The sequence below is a fragment of the Plodia interpunctella genome, chromosome 11, assembly GCF_027563975.2.
Source record: "Plodia interpunctella isolate USDA-ARS_2022_Savannah chromosome 11, ilPloInte3.2, whole genome shotgun sequence".
Lineage (NCBI taxonomy): Eukaryota > Metazoa > Arthropoda > Insecta > Lepidoptera > Pyralidae > Plodia > Plodia interpunctella.
This window is the reverse complement of record NC_071304.1, coordinates 10179536-10200376: the sequence shown is the minus strand read 5'-3', so window position 1 is coordinate 10200376 and position 20841 is coordinate 10179536. Positions and strand designations below refer to the sequence as shown.

Sequence of the window (20841 nt, the reverse complement as noted above, 5' to 3'; positions counted from 1 at the left end):
GGTTTCACATGTTAATAATTAAAGAAAGACAGAAATACATCTACAGCCGAGTGTTGTACAGTGAGTGGACGTGGAAAGTAATGCACCTCCTATTAATGCATCACTGGACGAATGTGATTTATTTCGAAACACGATCATATCATCTTATTTTCCAATACGAAAGGGTCAATTATAATCTCGGCTCAAATGTCTCATTTATCGGTAATTTATCATTATGTTTAAGAATAATACACAAATAGACCCTATGTATATATATGAAACTCTTCCGTTACTAAGTGAGTGACTGACTGATTGACAGCCAACGTACAGCTGAAATTACTAGGCGTAGAAAGTTGTAATTTGGCATGTAGGTTCCTTGGGGAGTGTAGGTGAGCACTAAGAGAGGATTTATGGAAATTCTACCCCTCAGGGGGTGAGAGGGGTGAAAAACTTTTATATAAAATTTCTACACCGTTGAAGTTAGTGACTTGATTTTTGAATTTTGAAGAAATTTAGATTTTAGTTGTTTACAAAAAATTAATGAATACGTGTCTCGTATTTTTCTAAAAATTGAAAGATTGTATGGGACTGAAAACAATTTTCAAGATAAAAACCTGAAAAAATTGGTAAACATACTCTTCATCATTTTTGAAGTGAAAATAATTTGAAATGTTAGGTTAGGGGAAAAAAAAAGAAAATATAATAATGCATTATTTTTTAAATTGCATCTCTAGGAGAATGATGTAGGGGTGAAAATGTATATGACACTTCATTATTTTTGAAGAGAGACCCGCAAAATGTTAGATTTACGTTTGTGGTTAATAAAATAGGACGGCACGCGTTGCAGAAAGCGGGAGTGGGACACGTAGCGGGAAATAAGCGAGGCAAGTAGTGGGAAACAGGGCGGGATACATTGCGAAAAACGTGATGGGACACTATGTAGGAAACGGCGCGGGATCTCTACATGGAAGGAAGCGGGAAGCGGGATTGAACACGTTGCGAGACGAGACACGTAGCGGGAAACAGGAAACTGAACTAAAGATGAGAAAAATTACGAATTTGTATCACATATGTTTATAAGTCTTACAGAATACGCGATAAAAGAATGACCGAGATTTTACTATGAAATTCACGCGGACAAAGCCGCGGGCAAAAGCTAGTTCCTACATATTACAAAACGAATTCTTCTGCCGCATTTGAATGTTCGCGATAAACTCAAAAACTACTGCACAGATTTTTATGCGGGTTTTCACCAATAATTATCCAAGAAGGTTCAGGTGTCATATATATTATGTTGATGTTAACTATATCATGTTATTACCCTTTTATTTATATTTATATTATTATTAGGCCGCTAGTATTGTACAATTTATTTATTTAACTTCATTGCTAAAAATCTACAAATTTGTTACCAATTTCAAATTATACAATTTACGACCACATCACTTAGTTAGAATTAGGATAGGATTTGGGTAAAATCTTGAGTAAAACTAAATACAAAACTAAATACATTTGCATGCAAAAAGTCACCGTACTCCTAGGGAATAAGGTTCAAAAGTATGTATGAACTTTTGTAGTTGGCCGTACAATATTATGAACCTATTTAAATCCCAGTTCTTATCGGAGCGTTGTCATTTAATACAATTCTCCTGTTATATCAACATGGACCGGGACTTACGCGATAAAGTTGTACTTATCACTGGAGGGGCTGAAGGTCTTGGCTTAACCATAGCTGATGTTTATCTTCAAAGAGGAGCCAAAGCTGTAGGTCTTCTGGACATCAACGCGAATAACGGAACAGCTGCAGCAAATACTCTGAACAAGAAATATGGACAAAATAAAGCTGCATTCTTCAAATGTGATGTGACAAGTGATTTAGAAGACGTGTTCAAACGTGTCATAGATACATACAAATATGTTGACGTTCTCGTAAACAATGCAGGAATATTGAACGATTTCGCTGTAAAGAAAACAATTGATATAAACGTCACGGCTCTTATTGAATGGTCCTTGAAATTTTGGGAACACATGAGAAAAGATAAAGGAGGAAAAGGAGGTACCATCATTAATTTGGCTTCGATTTATGGATACAGAGTAGACCAATATCTTCCCGTTTATCAAGCATCGAAGTTTGCTGTGATGGGCTTTACGAAGTCTTTGGGACATAGCTATAACTACGAGAGATCAGGTGTTCGGGTCTATGCAATTTGTCCAGGGTTCACAGAAACAAGTCTGGTAAAGGAAATCCACGTCAGCAATGAGGAGAAGTTTCAAAAAGATGCAGTCAATTTCATCAAGCGACAGCTTTGGCAAAAGCCTGATGCGGTTGGCAGAGCTGCCTTGGAGACGTTCCTGAAGGCTGATAGTGGAACAGCTTGGTTGATTGAAGGTAACAAACCTTTGTTGCAGGTTTAAACACGAATATGTGATACCTAATAATAAAATTGTAATATACGTTGTGTTCCTAGCTTTTTTACCAATGACAACTAAATCTAACTATGAGGAAAGAATTATTATGATTGTTAATTGTTTCTTTTGAATAAATAAATTTTGCCAGTATTTTTCGTTTTACTTTACAGTAATCAATTTTTGTCTTATTCTTTAACTTAAAAAAACCTTTAAGAAAATCTTGAACTCTGTTTATTTATTTTACTGACAGGACGGCGAACGATTAATCGGGTCACGTGATCGTAAGTGATCACTAGTAGTTTGTGATTGATTGAATCTGTTGTTGTTTGGTATCTCTCTGAGATCGTGTGCTTTTGAGATTTCTCAAAATTACAGGTCAAAATTTATTGTTTTATTATTTTATTACCTATATTGTTTGACGCCTTATAAATTGTCATGAATGTATTTTTATGAAACACATTTCCGATAACGTTTCGTATATTTTTCATACTATATATTTTTTTGATATTTCGTAATCTTCTTACTTGGACGTGTTTTTGTTATAACAGAAATATATATTGGTATTTACTTTTATGAAGTTAAAAAGTGAGAGATAAAATATTTTAGAACTGCAGCGCAGGTAAGATATAGGTGCCTAATACTATTTTTTAGAAAATATGAATAAATACATTATTTTACTCATATTTTCTTAGGATGGCTAAAAAGGAAGTAACAGATCGGTTAACATCAGACAGGGAGAAGTGGAGGAGGCTGACATGCTGTACCGACCACATATAAAGTGGGATAAGGGTAGGCTGATGATGATGATCTGAGTAAATACATTATTTAATTCTGATGAGCATTTCCTGTTGAAGTATAAGAATTTAATTGAAGCCGAATATTCTCACTGGGAGCGGGTGAAACTGTACTTATCCCGAGTATACCCCCTCCTTGCGATTTTATGTGGCTTTCTCCAGGATGAGTAACTCTTCAGGTCTTTTTATATTGGCGCCCGAAGGAAAGACCCATAATGTAGTATATAAAGATTTTTTTTAATCTCTCTAATAATTTTGACTCATTAACACCTTGAAGTTTTGAAGATTCAGCTGTGAATTTAAAACCAGCCGCCTGCCTGACGTCAACCCTCTTTGCGAAAGCTATTACTGTCAGTCAGCTGCCACGGCTGTGCCTCTTAGTCGCCTCATACGTCATCGGGAAGATATGGAGTGATGCTAATCTAGGGAAGAATCACACGACTCCACGTAACGTTGTATGTGTGTACGTATATGCAATAATAAATATAATAATTCTTAAAGACTAACCTCGTTATTCATAAAAAAGGTAAAGCATACTTAAAGCTAAACTATGTCGCCGCAATCGCACTTTGTAATATTTGCCATTGACAGAAATAAATAAGACATACTAAAGTAGGTACGGCTTGTTTTATATTGTCTTGTCCTGAGCTGAAGCTCAAATTATGTTTTAACTTTTTTCTGAAAAGACTAACATAATGAACGTCGTTCTGAACACGGCTATCATCAGCTTCATCGTGGTGTCAGTCCAGACCCTACCCAGTCCACGGGATGGAACGCGAGCGGGGAACAACGACACAACCACTACAAACTATTGTGATTAATTTTTCTATTTTTAATACCCGTTGTTAAAAGAGCTGCAGGTGATAACGCCCCTGGGGATACCTGGATGACGCTCAGCATCCAGGTTGCCCCAGGCGATAGATGAGTGTTAACAAATAAATCATCAACATAGTCGTATCTTCATGGCTGAGGGTCGTGACGTGACCTGTAGCTGTAACTGACGTGACTAGGCCCTTCCAGGCAACACGATCATATTCCTACTTGGCCTGGTGGTCTTTGCTGTGTGTAGGAGCCCGTATAATATCCGCCAATTTAGTTGGTGCTTATCCTTGACTACGACGTTCAGGAACATGAGCCAGCAGAATGAGCTTTTCAAGGCTGTCAGAATTACGAGGCGCTAATACATACATTTATATGATCAATTCTGTATGATTTATTAGGGGCTAACTAGCCCCGTTAGCCCCATACTTACTTAGTTTGAAAGCAAGAAAAAAATAAGCTCGATTTGTGTTATGAGACACTAACTCAGGACCCAGGTCAGTCTGAAATAGATCATAAATGTTTATACAAAAGCAAACGTTGATGTTGATGTATTCCTTATGTATGGTAATGCATAATGTAATAATTTGGCTATTAATTTAGATTTTAAAATGCAATTCTGTATTATCATTGTTATATTGTCTCTTGTAGGGTTCAGGAGGTTTAACTATAATGAAATTTACAAGCACACCGATGATTACAGACCACTTTTCGAAAACGAAAAGTATATTCACTTTACTATGAACTGTTTGCTGGACAGAGCACCGTGCAAGGATTACCAGACTCACAGAGGTACCATCCTACGTCTAACTCTAAATCCATACTAATATTATTAAAGCGTCGTCTGTCAGTACCACTTTTACGGTGAAACCGCTGGATCGATTTTGATGATGTTTGGTATGCAAATAGTTAAAGACTCCCATGCAAACATAGGCTTATCTTTTCAAAAAATTTGGCGGGTGAAAATACGCGTACTTTTGGGATAAAAAGTACGTGTTAATCCAAGGTATCAGCTACCTCAATACCAAATTCCATTAAAATTGCAGTTCGAGAGTGAAGAACAAACATATTACGAATCAAGCATACCAGATCTCACTGCAGCACCTGTTCACGAGTCGATGCATACGTCACTTTAGGGTCGAATAAACGCTTTAATTTTTTTTTTGACATATTTTCAGAATGGTTTCCTTTTATTGCTAAATCGGAATGCGCATTCTGCAATCCAATACAGAAAGCAAGATTCAACTCTACGAAACATTTCCTCATAAAGAATTATCCACAATATTATGAAGCCCTGGTACAGAAGTATTCCAAAGACGATTACTAAGTAATCCTAAAAATGGTTATCCTTATTTTCTCATTAAATTTAGTCCTGACTATAATAATATAATATAAATATACCCAATAATATAAATTTAGTGAAATTAAGTTTGTTACCTCTTCACGCTCTATCTATGAAATTTTGCATACATATATAGTTTGAAGTACGCGGAGAAGGACATATCGTACCTTTTATCCTCGAAAAATAACTGCTGCTAATATGGATAATTGGTATTTATAAAACTCTATTAAATAAATTAAAAAATTAGAATAGGAAGTTGAATAGGGCTTTCAACATTTTCCCTGCCCTAATCGCCTAAACACTACTGCTCACAGTCCGTTTATTCGACATTTGCATTTCAAAGTTACGTTTTGCATGTGACGCTTGTAGCATATGGCTTTCAAAAGTATAATTTAGTACGGAGCTGCGGCTACAATATTAATCACGGAGACTGACGTTCGTAGACTGACGGGCGGTACGGCTTGGAGGAAGAGCGATTGCTAAATTTGTAGGTTTTTTTTGAAAGTTTTAATGCGAAAAATAGCCCATATTACAAGCTTTTATTTAACTTACAATGTATGTCGCTTTGTCCCTATGTCTCATAATTTTATAACTCAAGTTTGAAGCAGATATCTTTTACCAATTGAGCTGAAATTTTGTTTAATTCACGAATATGATTTTTGAAGTGAAATCTTCTTTAGCGGCGTTGTGCACTTTTTGTGATGGTAGGAAATGTTAAACTCGCGTCAGGACACGTGACCCTGATCGAAAATTCGTAAGACGTCAAAAATGCATAACGTTAATATTATTCAAGTTTTCACTTCAGCCGGCACTCCCGGAGTGCTACCCTTTTTTTTTTGTTACACATTGAATGCAGTAAGACATCTCTGACAACAATGAAAGCTTATATCAAAAATTATATTTATGTAAAAAGCTTATGCTAATTTTTTTCACCTTTAAGCTAAAAATAAGGCTTGAATTTATATACTTTTTATGTGTTAGGTAAAGATGAGACGTGGAGAAGATTTCACGCAGGCGCGTGCGCGTCTTTTAAATTCAACGTCAATGCTCACTTGTGCTTAGCTTAACTCATCCTTGGTGGTATAAATTTAAATTGTCTCCGCTATATACTGTCCTTTGCACCAGCGTCGCGTGGCTCAGACATCTATCGCTTGCAGCGTGACATTTGCGCGGGAACTCTCGCGAACTCGTCAATATTCACTGACAGTGTGCCGAGGGATGTTAGAACTATGTATATGAATTCGCCTAAAATGTAGGCTGTATGTATGGACTATACATTCATTCAATATACAAATAAAATACGTATCTTTTCTCTCTCTCATTTCAACGCTTTCCCGGTTGCACCAAGCATCGTAACGTGTCTAATATTTTTTGTCATAACACGATACTAAGCGAAACCATTTAGGTAACAACATAACCCATTAGTAATATATTTATTTTCAACTTTTCATATCAAAATACCCATTTAAAACTTAACTTTTAACCTCAAACCTACTTTTGTCATTATGACAGTTCATGTTTTATGAAGTATTGAGAGGACAGGTGAACACCTCCCCCGCTGAGAGGCGAGGGGGTGGGGGATAACACAGGGATGCTGCTAAAAGCTTTGCTACATTAGTTACCATCAACCGAGGTGGAGACTTACAAGATTGAGTGATTACGGAAATGAAATGTGTCGAGCAGAACTTGAATTTTTAGAGTGGGTTGAAAAAAAAAAAAAAAAACCAGTATGGCTGGTTTATATGCTGTTAAAACGTGTAGGTAATTATTTTCTTAACACATAGTTGTAGCTTGGCATAACAAAAATTCTCAAAAGCAGTCATTTGAAGTGATTTTTAGTGTACGTGTATGACAAATGTTAGTGATATGAATAATTATTGAGGGTTTTATGGGTCTTTAATTGTTCTTTATAAGGTTTTGTTCTAAAAGTTGAAAGTAAATCGTAAAGTGAATCATGTTCTGTCACCTTTCAAACAAATATGAACTAACTGAAAATCTGATCATTTATTTGGAAGCTACGATGACACAGATAAACAAACAAATAATAGTATATAATAAATAGTAATAACGGAAAGAACTGCAACACACTATTATTTGTATTGTGTATGTTATTAATATGAAGAACCTGTATGTGTTGTATATTTTGTGTAGTGGTTACAAATAAAGATTTTATCTATCTCTCTGAAGAAAATGGGCGTAAATTTTTAATTCTGATCCTTTTTGTACAGCACAAGATGATCAGAAATAAAAGCTTACGATTAACTTTCCAATTATAATTAACATACTCGTACAATTTTCATTCGTTCACTTTCACATAACATTCAATGGAAGGTTTGCCGGTTGGAATTTCGCCTCGTACGTTCCATCCGCAGGTCGTAAAGCGGCGGCTCCAGAGTTGTTCCACTTTTGTTGTGCTGTGGCGTTGTACCGCGGGATTTTTGTCGTAATTTCCAAGTTACGGCTCAAAGCATTAGTCGCGTAATGGCGGGAAGAGGCCACCAACAGTTCTGAGAACTGCCTCTGGACCGAAATTTGCGGCGAAACTTTATGATATTTGTAATAAAAGTGTGGACATGGGTAATTTTATTTTGTTTATTTTTAAATTTCACAACATAACATTATGTATATGGAAATATAGGTATGTATAGATGTTGGATATGTAATTTTGACATAATTGTCTTTACCCAAACCATGACTCTGACTACCGCTTTTTAAACAACATAAAATTCTAACACTTCCTTCACTTTACATACTTGAGGTTGCAATATTTGTTAAATGTAATGCTCATTTATTCCTACGCTTTTGTGATGTTGTGTTCAGAAATTATCGGAATAATTATCGACTATGTTTACACCCTTCTAAAACGGCATTACTCAATTTATAACAAAATTCCACAACAATATAAAGATCAGAATTTAAATTTATTTAAAAATCACTGATTAATAAATGTTATTATATTTAGAACGATTTTTTTAATGATCGACTTAGGAAAATGAAATTAGTTAATTTAGTTACTTTTTTTTGTTCGATTTTGTTTTGTGGTATGATAGCATGCTCTCTATTTAAATTTGCACACCCGTGGACGGTGAAACGTGTAGAATTAAGTTTTTCTTTTAACACCACATTGCAAATGTAAACTCATGTTTTTGCAAATAAATAATGTTTGTCTTTGTCTTTACCCTAAAATGTCTTACCACCTTACACACTGAAAGACCTGCAGCGGAATTTCGACGTTGTCAAGGGAGTTCCACCTCGCCCCGCAATCACTTGGATAGCGCTAGTGGATCTTTCGAAAAACTCTCGTCGAATTCTGCGAGGAATCCGATGCGGAATACAGAATGCAAATTGATCGTCATCTCATACATATTTGTCAAAATTCCGGAGTGAGTTTAGTTCGCTCGCCGACGCTCCCGCAAGTGTAGCGCTAGTGTTCGAGTGAGTTTTACAGTATGCAAATTAGCCATATCCGCGCGGCATCTGACGTGAGTTTTTTGACGTCTCTTACAGAATCGAAACACTATGACGTCACAGCGAGTGCTAATTCGATGGTGTTTTAACTCACAAATTTTGTCGAGTCGACACGCTTATAACAGTGTGCGTATAGTATACGCGTGTTAGGTGGTAGGGTAATCTCAGGTAGGGTTGGTAATAGGCAAAGGCAGACAGTTGTATAATAATATAATTAATAAGTAAAATACAGACCTGTGAACAATATAAAAATTAATAAATAGCACTAATTCACTGTAAAATTTAGAACACTTTTCCGAAACATATTAAAACACTTACCATTCAAGGGTCTATAAATAATTTAAGATATTTTATTATATATTTTTATTTATTTATTATTACAGCGTACGTGTGGTACGTGCCGATATCGTTATGGTAATGCATGAGTCAAAATGTGATTTCAAAATATCAAGTGGAACAATAATTTAAAATTTTGAATTTAGACTGAAAGAAATAAAAATCATGCCAGCGCGCACGCGATATGACTAAAGAGGTCATAATGCATGGCGTTACACGCGTGTGTGCATGTAGCTCACTGTACGTTTTGAAGTGCACTTTTAAAGGAACTTCCTCTCGTGTACTCTGAGGTTGTGGAATGAGCTCTCTGCCGTGGATTTCTACAGAGGCTACGAGAAGTTCTTTAAAAAGGGCGTCAAAAGATTTATTTAGGCGCGGCAACGCGCTTTTGATACCCCGTTTTGTTGGCATCCATGCGGCTGCGGTGACCACTTCCCATCTGGTAGGCTTGCCTGTTGGCTTTTTTATAAAAAAACACGATATGTTTTTGGGTAAAATAGAGTATTTATTATACCTATATGTTCATGAGAGCAAAGCCATTGGACACTGCTAGTTCTACTAATATTATAAATGCGAAAGTTTGTGACGACGATGTATGTGTGTATGCTAGTTTGTTACTCTTTCACGCAAAATCTACAGGACTGATTATAGAATAGAAGAATAATATAACCTGGAATAATTCATAGGGTACTTTTATCCCAAAATTCCCACGGGAGCGTAGCCCCGGGGCGCGGCTAGTATTTAATAATTGGAAGTATTCTAATTATATCTTCAACAAATTTCTCATAAAGTAGAACGTTGGAATTATTGTGGAAACTGATAAACTTTCAAGTAGTTCCTTAAGTAATATTGCACTTCGCTTTATTAAGTTTATTTACTGCATTCACAAACAATGGAATAAACAATATAGAATACGGACAAGCACCACTTCAGTTAGACAAGCATCGAACCGAAAGATAATTATAAGACTTGTTGTTTAAGGCGAAGTTTCAATTCAATTCTTTCTTTTTATTTGTTATCATTACTTTTTATCACGCTAGATTGCTACACTGGAGGTCCCGGGTTCGATCCCCAGTCAGGTCGAGATGGAAAATAATCATTTTCACATTGACCTGGGTCTTGGATGTTCATATAAGTGTTGGAGTGTAAGATTAAAACACGATATCGTCATGTGACATTTGTCTTTGGTAAAATTAAAATATTCAGTTGTCTGTTCATTTAGCGGGACCGGAACTGAATTAATGAATGGTTGAACGATACTCAGATTCAAAACTTGTTTGAGTTATAACCATCATTAATTAATGTCATATATCTATCATATTATATAAAGAGGTAAGCGTTTATGAGTTTGTGACGTTTGTATGTTTGTGGCGGGTAATCTCCGAAACTACCAAACCGATTTCAAAAATTCTTTCACCATTAGAAAGGTACATTATCCAAGATTGCTATAGGCTATATTTTATTTTAAAATTCCCACTGGAGCGGAGCCCCGGGCAACATCTAGGTACTTATAACTACGTGGACCAATGAATATTTTTTAATCATAATTAAATAAAAAAAACTAATACAAAAATAGAATAACTAATTAAATTTAAAAAAAAGTACGTAGTTATGACATAAATTAATTACAGCTGTTAATTATATTACTGCACATTAATTATAATGTTATTGAACCTATAACACCTATAACTGCAGTATTCGCCCGCTGTATAGCGCGAGCGATGCGAGAGCGAAGTGAATAACCCGGCGCAAACTCAATCAACAAATTAGGCAAACACTGGAGGTAACCCTTTGGTTGCGCTAAATAAGATGGCGCGGTGGTCATCATGACTATTTCTAAGACGCCTACCAAGGTGTTGCAAGGTTTTTATCATCAATAGAGAATTTTATTTGGACAACTATGTTTTAAGGGTCGGTTGCACCATCAACTTCGACGTTAACTTTAACGTGCGCAGAAAAACGCACATTACGCCATTTCGTCTAAACGTAAGCGTAAAAATTTTACGGTCTCACCTTGATGTATGATCTATGATGAGAAATGTATGATCTTTAGCAGAAAATGTCCGATTTAAATGTATAAATATTTTGTTGGCAACATTTTTCCTCATCGTCCTCTATAAAGGGCCGGAGCAATCAAAATTCTTGGGCGCCAATACATCACCGGAGGCCGTCCAAATCTTGCCTATTCCTATATTACATTTAGTACAGTCAACAACACATCGACCTACCCAAAGTCATTGCAAACTCGCCGCTATTATCGCGCCATAGAGTTTCATACAGAGTAACTTGATGTGCTGATGATTCGCAATACTTCTGACACGATCAACTATATGTACTAGGAAAATAAAATCAATATCATTTTTGACTCACGGAGTTCTTGATGCAATCACCACAACCAGAAGTAGGTGAAACTTTTTTAGAGTCAGATTAACCGACAGATAGATTTTATTCTAGACACAGAACAATATTTAAATTATATCAATATTAGGTTGGGAATCACTGGACTGTGTTAACACAACTATGATCCCAGCCAAAGTCAAAGATAGCTACTATAAATCGATATATATAAAAGAACAAGCGTTTTTTACAAATCAACGCCCAGTCTAAACCACAGAAGCTATAAATGCGAAATTAGGGCAGTATCTTCAGGTTATTACGTAGTGCTCAGATAAGTGCTAAATAATGTGAAACACAATTAAGTTACCTAAAAATATATGAGAAACGAGATGACCACTTCCCTCAGGCAGCACCCGTTCACGAGTTGACGCATGGGACAGCCATCGCGTAGCTCAAGCATAATAGAGGGAACCTCACAACCCGGCTCACGCCGCCACCTCCAAATTGACCATTTGAGTGAGCAACACTCGATTCCGAACAGATGTAGATTCGTTAAGGTTGACTTGCGCCAGTCAACTTCGATATTACATTTAACCTGCGCGTTAAGTTAACGTCAAAGTTTACTGATGACTGATGCAACTCACTCTGAAAGTGCAACTATTAGTAAATAGCATAATAGCAGTATTTTCATTACACAGTAGATAAGTATATCTACTGTGTAATGAAAATACTGCTCGTCCGTTATATAAGAAGAGAAACAAAATCGGCGGGTTCCCCTCGCCTTTTGTTATAGATAAGATGCGCTTCGGAATGGCAGATATAGGTATTACAATGCAAGAATCTATAATCAGAGTTGCCAGATTTGTTTGCGCTATTCCCATAGGATTCGGTCAAAAAGTCTGAATGTCAATGGCGCTACTGTGCACAGAGCTATAAACGTAAATCATTACAACGTTGAAATAATCACAACAAACCACAGGTGGTACACTGCGGGGTGCAGGTAGTGGAGATCTAAAATTAATACCTAATACAATCCAGTGGCTATATGTAAATGAATAATAATAGAATTATTTACCCTTTTTTTTAAGCAATTTAAAAAAGGGTAAAGATAATAATTATTATAATAAAAAATTTGTTTTGAATTTTATTAATTTCGCTCCCGTGGAGATTTTGAGGTGCAATAAAGCCTATAGCAATCTTGGATAATGTACCTTATTAACGGTGAAAGAATTGTTGAAATCGGTTCGGTAGTTTTGGAGATTACCCGCCGTAAACAAACAAACTCACAAACGCTAACCTCTTTATAATAATAGTATAGATAAACGCCATTAAATAAATACATTTAATTAACAAGCCTCACGTAAATTAAGATGGCTGATTACACAATGCAAAAATGCTGCGTTTTGTTGCTCTTTGCAACAGAATTCCCGACTTTAATTCCTTAAGGATTCAGCCTTGCATAGTTAGCTTCGGGCAGCGCATTCTTAATGTTAATTATTATGCCCGACCTCTCAACGGTAAAGTAAACACAGGGCAGTACTATAATTTTATCTTCGTTTAATTTTTCAGACTACAATAAGGGCAAATGTATTTTTTTTGTTTTGTAGACTGTACCTACGTTATATTGTTTTGCCAAAGGTTATACAGGGTTACTGGTATCTAACGCATAACCTTTCAAAGGCGCTAAAGGTACATAGAGACTAACATCTTTTGTCCTACGAGTTTTGTATAAACGTAATAAATACAAACATTTTTCTTTTTTTTAGCTTTATGTTGTTTCTATAAAACGTTAACTCTATGTTCGATTCCGCTACATAACGCTTGATTGCGCCGGTCTTCTTCAATAGGACTCGACGGGACTTTGTATGTAAAACTCCTGACTTGACTTTACTTTCGTTGAAATTAAATTTCAAATAAAAAATTATGTGCACAGTACGGATATTCACTACGCAATGCCCGACCCCGCCGGGAACCGCTCCATTCATCTTTGGGTTTCTTTGCTCTTCATAGTTGGCAGGCGTTATAAATGGCCTGAAAAACGCCATACTGTACAGCCTCGTGTTGATTGGCTATTACGTAGAGTTAAAATGTGTAGAATCGCAAATTAGATTGTATTTTCTTTATATAAAAAAAAAAAAAACTATACGAATCACAAAAAGTCGTAGAATAAAAGTTGCTTGTTTTGATGTACCCAAGTAGTTTTTAGGAGGTTTTGCGTTTGTTCGTATACCAGTAACCCTGTATATGAAACGGGCAATGCCTCAAGTGGGAATTGCGTGTGTATTGATGTTTGTATATTTTGTCTAAGCTGCTGACTGAAACTATAGTAGCGACATTCTCATTTCAGTTTTTCCAGTTTCGCATGAAAAGATACGACGCATCGAAATTAGTCAATATTTTTCATAGGTACCACAATAAAATTTAACATACCATATTTGCATTGGTATGCGGAATATGAAAAATTGTAGGAACAATGCTGAATTCTATCGTCTCTAGAGATATCCTTGATATATGGTGCACGCTTGGAAATTCTCTGTACAGAGCACTATATTGCTAAATTTTTGACGACACGGTATTCCCCGGAGTCTCTTGAAGTGCAGTTGCATTTTAAACTGCCTTAGACTAGAAATAGTGCCACTTTTCTAAATAGACAGAACAGCCTTTTCTTACTAATATTATATGAAATAAAAGAAAAATATATTTTCTAAACTATGACATCATAAAAAAATGTGGTGAAGAATAAGAACAACCTGGTAAAAAAAAAAGAACCTACCTGTTTTACCGACTATGTGTAATAATAGGCGTAGACATTCAAAAAAGTACTTAAGTCATGTAAAATGCCTTCAAAAGTCTTGAATAATATTTAACACTAGTTTTAGGCTCTTTGATGTGAAAATAACAACATTTATAAAATTTAGGTGTTAAACTTTTGCGCTTGAAACATTATTATGAAGGATTATCTTATCAAAGCTAGACATTAAGATAAACACGTGAAAGTAGGTAATTTAAATATCTAGATATCTTATCGTCTAATTGAAAGTCAGGCTTATAATTTTATCGGAATACTCAACTAATGAAGGTTGTAATGTTTTAGGGTTCGTCCTAAAGGAAACCTTTCAGAGATATATGTATCAATAGCACCTGGTCGACTTCGCACGGGGTCACATATGTATGTAAACATTCGGGAATGGTCTAAACAATAAAACTGCATCAAAATCTGTTGCGTGGTTTAAAAGAAGAAAGCTTAAAAACAGACAGACGCCGAGGACGATTTTGTTTTATACAATGTAGTGATAATAACTCATTCGTGGCGTTTAGTTTCCTCCAGTTGTGGATGTCGTTGGAGCCGATTAAGGAAAATAAAGCTTTGACAGTGGATTATTCCCGTCAGGAAAAAGGAGATTTTTTTTATCGCCTCAGTAAACGTGTTCTCGAGTGGAGACCGCGCCCGGGTGAGCGACGCGTGGATCACCCATTGGCTAGATGACGCGATGTCCTGCGAAAGATAGCAGGATACGACTGGAAGCCCAAAGCAGTGGCGCAATTTGGGAGTCACATATGTCTAGTATAGGCAGGCTGATGACTCCTGGCCGCCGCTAGTCATAAAATTCGTATGTCATTTTTAGGGTTTTTCCGAAGAATCTTTATATCACCGTGTCTGTCCGTCCGTCCTGCTTAACTGACTGTATGTACTAGAAAACAAATTTGGCAGAGTTTACACGTTAATCAAGACAATTAGCAATTTTTTATTTTAAAAAAACTTAATATAAAGTATCTCTGTAGAGATATATCTCTACAGAGATACTAAAGATATTATTTCATATAATATTAGTAAGAAAAGGCTGTTCTGTCTGTTTAGAAAAGTGGCACTGTTTCTAGTCTAAGGCAGTTTAAAATGCAACTGCACTTCAAGAGACTCCGGGGAATGCCGTGTCGTCAAAAATTTAGCAATATAGTCCTTGGCTTGCCCAACTTTCGAATCACCCATGTTCGACTGGAGCGTAACCTAAGTCTTTTTTTAGTAAGTCCAGTATATTTTTTACTGAAGGCGGAACCCATGATCCCCTTCTAACTGAGAACGCAACTCCAGATGAAATTTATAATTGTCTGATTATTTTACTACACTCGTACAATATATATATTGTAACCTAAAATAGCGCACCACGCACTTGACCAGTTATTAACATAAGAGACTGTTTCCTGGTAATCGCTAAATACGAATTATATTATAATTGATTAATAAATTATACGATAAATTCTTATCTACTTTCATAAATATGCATTTCGATAATAAAATCGCATTACTATTTGAACTTTGTGTCTTAATGTGTGCACTTGCACTCCGAGATACTAAATTACAGTAAATTTAGTATTTACCCGCCGTCATAAATATAACAATGTCAGAAGAAAAATATATAAATAACGACTGGCAGAATATACTAGAGGATGAGTTCACCAAAAAATATTTCAAAGATTTGCAATTGTTCTTGGATAAAGAGTACAAGGAGCGTGTTATATATCCGACGAGAAATTGTGTTTTCGAAGCTCTGGAGCTTACGCCTTTTGAAAATGTCAAAGTCGTGATTGTAGGACAAGACCCATCGCCTTATCATGCATCTGGAGTTGCGTTCTCAGTTAAAAGGGGATCATGGGTTCCGCCTTCAGTAAAAAATATACTGGACTTACTAAAAAAAGACTTAGGTTACGCTCCAGTCGAACATGGGTGCTTCGAAAGTTGGGCAAGCCAAGGAGTTCTTCTACTCAATTCAATTTTAACTGTACGTCACGGAGAGATATTATCCCATGAAGGGGTGGGCTGGGAAACATTTACTAATGTAGTTATCGAAAAACTATGCGAACGAAAAAGAGAGGAACCGATTGTTTTTATACTATGGGGCAACAAAGCTCATTCTAAAAGAAGATTTATACGCAGTGGAAAACATAAAGTCATTACTAATGTTCACCCAAATGCTAGTGGCTATGATGAAAATGAGACAAGATTTTTCGATTCCAAACCCTTTTCTGAAGCCAACGAATGGCTTATAAAATATGGAGGGAATGACTATGCCATTAATTGGGAGTTACCTCAATAAATCAATTTAGCAATATGTCATGTTATTTTTTAACAAAATGACATCAAATATCAATGAATCAGTTGGTTTTGCTAAGATTGCTGGACGTTCTGCTTAAGTACGACATAGAATTTTATAATTTTTCATTACTTAATTACTCTTGAAATAAAAGAATTTGTACTACTGAGAAACTAGTTTTCTTTATTTTAACTACAGTACTTAACTGATAACAATTTTTAAGATAAAAAGACAGGACGTACACCCGGGAACGGAACTGTCAAAACAAGATCCACAGACTAGCAAGGTAAATAAAAAGTTTGCGCTCTCGAATCACTAGATGACGCTAATTGTATTAAGATTATAATTTACTCTAAAGTACAACACGCCTCCTTAAATTTATAATCTTAAATCTTTTATATAAACAATTTATTGAAATCTTAAGTAAGTACATACTAATTATACTAGATTAACCTAAACTCATATCTGTTTTTGAAAAATTTTGTTTTATCTAAACTTTTAGTTAATATGTCTGCTAAGTTAAATTTTGTATCTATTTTTACAATATCAATTATATTCTTTTCATAGTTCTCGTTTATATAATGGTACTGCACTTCAATGTGTTTTGAATTTTTGGTAAAGTTACCAAACTTAGCAATTGATATTGCACCTGAATTATCTTCATACAACTTAATCGGTACACAAAATTTAATATAAAATATATACAAATAATTCACTTAGCAAGTTTCTAATAAAAAGTATTTCTGTTACAGCCTCTGACATAGCAATATATTCTGCAAAAGTTGAACATTTAGTTACAGTATTTTGTTTATGTGTTTTCCAAATAATTAAGTTTTCAAAAAGTCTTATTATATAGCCTGATGTAGACTTTCGATCCACATTATCTCCTGCGTAATCAGCATCTACCATACAGTCTAATATTTCAGTATCTACATTATCATAGTATGTTAACTTTAAATCTTTTGTCTTATATAGATACTTTAAAACTCTTAATGCATATTTGTAATGTGTTTGGTTATAGCAATTTTGAAATCTACTCAAATAATTAACACTGTATGCCACATCTGGCCGTGTGCCTGTACTAATATACAATAATTCACCTATCAAATTTCTATACTTTATATTTTCATCTACTTCTATAGCTTGTTCCAACTTTAAATTTGTCTCCATAGGAGTATCATACAACTTAGCATATTCTAAATCATATTTTGCAGCCAAAGATTCAATATATTTTGTTTGATTTAGTGTCATCACTTTTTTATCATCACTATAATCAATATCTATGCCAATATAGCTTTTAATTTTACCTAAATCTTTCATTGCATTTGTATATTGGATCTTTGCTTGCACTATTTACGTATAAACAATAATCATAGTTGCTTCTAACAAAACTCAATGTTTTTATATATTTATCAAAACAATCATACCATACTCTAGGACTTTCTTTGAGACCATAGAGAGCCTTTTGCAACTTGTAAACTTTATTATCTCCAGTTTCATAACCTTCTGGTTGTTTAACATATACTTCTGATTTTACATGTCCATTTAAAAATGCTGTCTCGACATCCATTTGTTCAATAAATAAATTATTTTTACAACTGCACGACAATAAAATTTTCAATGTTTGCATTTTTCCTACTGGTGAATACACATTTTCAATGAATTCCTTTTGCTGGAATCCTCTTACAACTAATCTAGCTTTATACACATTATTGCTCTTCTTTTTAAAAACCCACTTAACATCTAAAACTTTTTTATCTTTTGGCTTGTCAACTATTTTCCAAGTATTATTCTTATTTATTTCAGAATTCATTGCTACTTGCCATTTTTTATAATCATAGGAGTTCATCGCTTCCTCAAATGTATTTGGTACATTTGCATCAACATAGTTTACATATATATAATGCGTAACTGGATTACCATACCTAGCCACTGGGATTCTTTTTCTTTTAGGCACTTCTTCTGGTACAGTTTTATCTCTATTATAATCTAAATTATCATTATTATCCTCCTCATCCTCATTATTAGATTTTATCTCACCTGCATCTTGAAAACTTTCATCACTTTCATAATCGGTTTTTAAAATGTCATTTGACATATTTCTTAAAGTCACACTAGTATCTAAATTATTATCACTCATTCTTTGATCATCAAGTTTTTCCAAACAAATTAAATTAGTACTGTCCTCTACTACCTGAACATGTCTGGCATTAATTATTCTGTTATTTAATAAAACTCTATAACCATTTTCATTATAACCCACTAAAATTCCTAGTTGGGCTTTATCATCTCATTTACTTTTTCTTAAAACTTCAAGAACCCTGACAAAAACTCTACTGCCATAAATTTTTAAATGTCCTACATTAGGTTTTATTCCAAAAAATATTTCGTAAGGAGTTTTATTTTCAGCTATATTTGCAATTGTTCGATTTTTTAAGTATGCAGCTGTTTTTATTACTTCTGGCCAATATTTTCTATGAATTTTAGCTTCTCTCATTAAACATCTACCTATATCCATAGCAGATCTATTATATCTTTCCGCTACTCCATTTAATTCATGGACGTAGGGTGGGCATGGTAACAATTCTATACCCTTTTGCTGTATGAAAGCATATATATCCTTATTTAAATATTCCTTGCCATTATCACACTGTAATTTCTTAACTTTTTTATTAAATTTATTTTCTACTAAATTTACAAATTCTGTAAAGCAATTAGCAGTTTCAGATTTACTTTTAATGCAGAAAATTCTTGTACATTTACTATAGTCATCAATAAATGTTAAAAAATATTTTTCACCGCCATATCCTGTTGTGTTATGCGGACCATTCAAATCGGTATGAATTAATTCCAAAATTTCAGTAGTCTTTTTCCTATTATTTTGAAAAGGTACATTAGACATTTTACTTTTAATACAATTTGAACATTTCATTTCCGTGTTTTCAATCTTATCTGGCAAACCATCTACTAATTTATCATTTATCAACTTATTTAAATATTGAAAGTTCACATGACCAAGTGCCCTATGCCATTTCTCTTTGTGAGTTAATTCAATTGAATGTGCACAAGTTTCATTTTTATAGATGTTCGATAAGTAACTCTTAATCCAATACAAATCGTTTAATTTATTAGCAACAACAATTAATTCTCTAGACTGATTATAAATATTTGCATTTTCAATCTTAGCTACTATTGTGCAATACTTAGTTATCTTAGAAAAACTTAACAAATTCTGCTTTATACCTTTGACAAAATAAACGTTTTTTAAATCTACATGTTTGACATTATAATAATTTTCAAAATAAACCTTGACAGTACCTAATTTAGTTGCTTTTAACATTTTTCCGTCTGGCAGTTTCACATCAACAGGAATTTTTAAATCTATGCAATTGAAAAAGTAGGATTCATTGTTTATTAGGTGATCAGTACAACCACTATCCAAAAGCCAGTTAATTTCAATATGGTTATTACAATGATTCTTATCGGTATCTTCAGTTATCTGATTAATTTCTGAATTACACACTTGAGTTAGAGTTAGTGAAGTCAAAACTATCTAGTTTTACTTACGCTCTGTATGAGCTGGTCCAGAGCACTAGCACAGAGGCAGCGTTATCCGCGTATTACGCATATGCATACTCTCAACTTAAATATGGGATAATGCTTTGGGGAAATAGTACGGACGTAGGAGACCTATTTTTGTTACAAAAGAAATGTGTCAGAATTATAGCTCAAATAGATAATACTAAATCGTGTAGACCTTATTTCAAAAAATTTAAGATACTAACTTTGCCATCTATATACATATACGACATCTGCATGTTTACTCATCAAAATCTAAGCTCTTTTATTTTCATAAAATGTGTGTCCTTTACTTTCGTAAAGGACACACATAAAATTAACACCAGACATAAAGACAGACTTTATTTGCCTATAGCTAGAATAAGGATGCTAAAAATTAGTCCGCACTATATGGCAATCAGAATATATAATAAATTACCGGCATTTATTAAAAACGAAAATAATTTAAAAAAGTTCTCAAATGCCTTAAAATCCTTTCTGCTATCAAAAAATTATTACTCAGTAAAGGAATACCTTGACATGTAATGGAATTGTAATTGTTATTTAAAGTATTTAATATGTATTCATAAATAATCTAAGTGTCTAATATATGTATTTGAATATGAATTAATTAAATCATTTTTTTTTTATAAATTTTTATCTATTAATCAATTATTTTAACATTGTTTTATATAAAATATACTACTGT

At 34.3% G+C, this 20841-nt stretch overlaps 1 protein-coding gene and 1 long non-coding RNA gene across 2 annotated transcripts; both read left to right on the top strand.

Annotated features, from left to right (window-relative positions):
* Positions 1-1601: 1601 nt before the first annotated feature.
* On the top strand, positions 1602-2538 carry LOC128673710 (15-hydroxyprostaglandin dehydrogenase [NAD(+)]-like). The gene has a single exon (XM_053751745.2). The coding sequence runs from the start codon at positions 1642-1644 to the stop codon at positions 2392-2394; it is 753 nt and encodes a 250-aa protein (XP_053607720.2). The 5' UTR covers positions 1602-1641; the 3' UTR covers positions 2395-2538.
* Positions 2539-2836: 298 nt separating this feature from the next.
* Positions 2837-5604, top strand: LOC128673711 (uncharacterized). Its single transcript, XR_008405108.2, has 4 exons — positions 2837-3007; positions 3869-3995; positions 4653-4793; positions 5180-5604. It is a non-coding gene; the product is annotated as an uncharacterized LOC128673711 (long non-coding RNA).
* The last annotated feature ends 15237 nt before the right edge of the window (positions 5605-20841 follow it).

Bases quoted from the DNA above. Each gene is read 5' to 3' on its own strand.
- LOC128673710 (XM_053751745.2), top strand. From the start codon at position 1,642: ATGGACCGGGACTTACGCGATAAAGTTGTACTTATCACTGGAGGGGCT.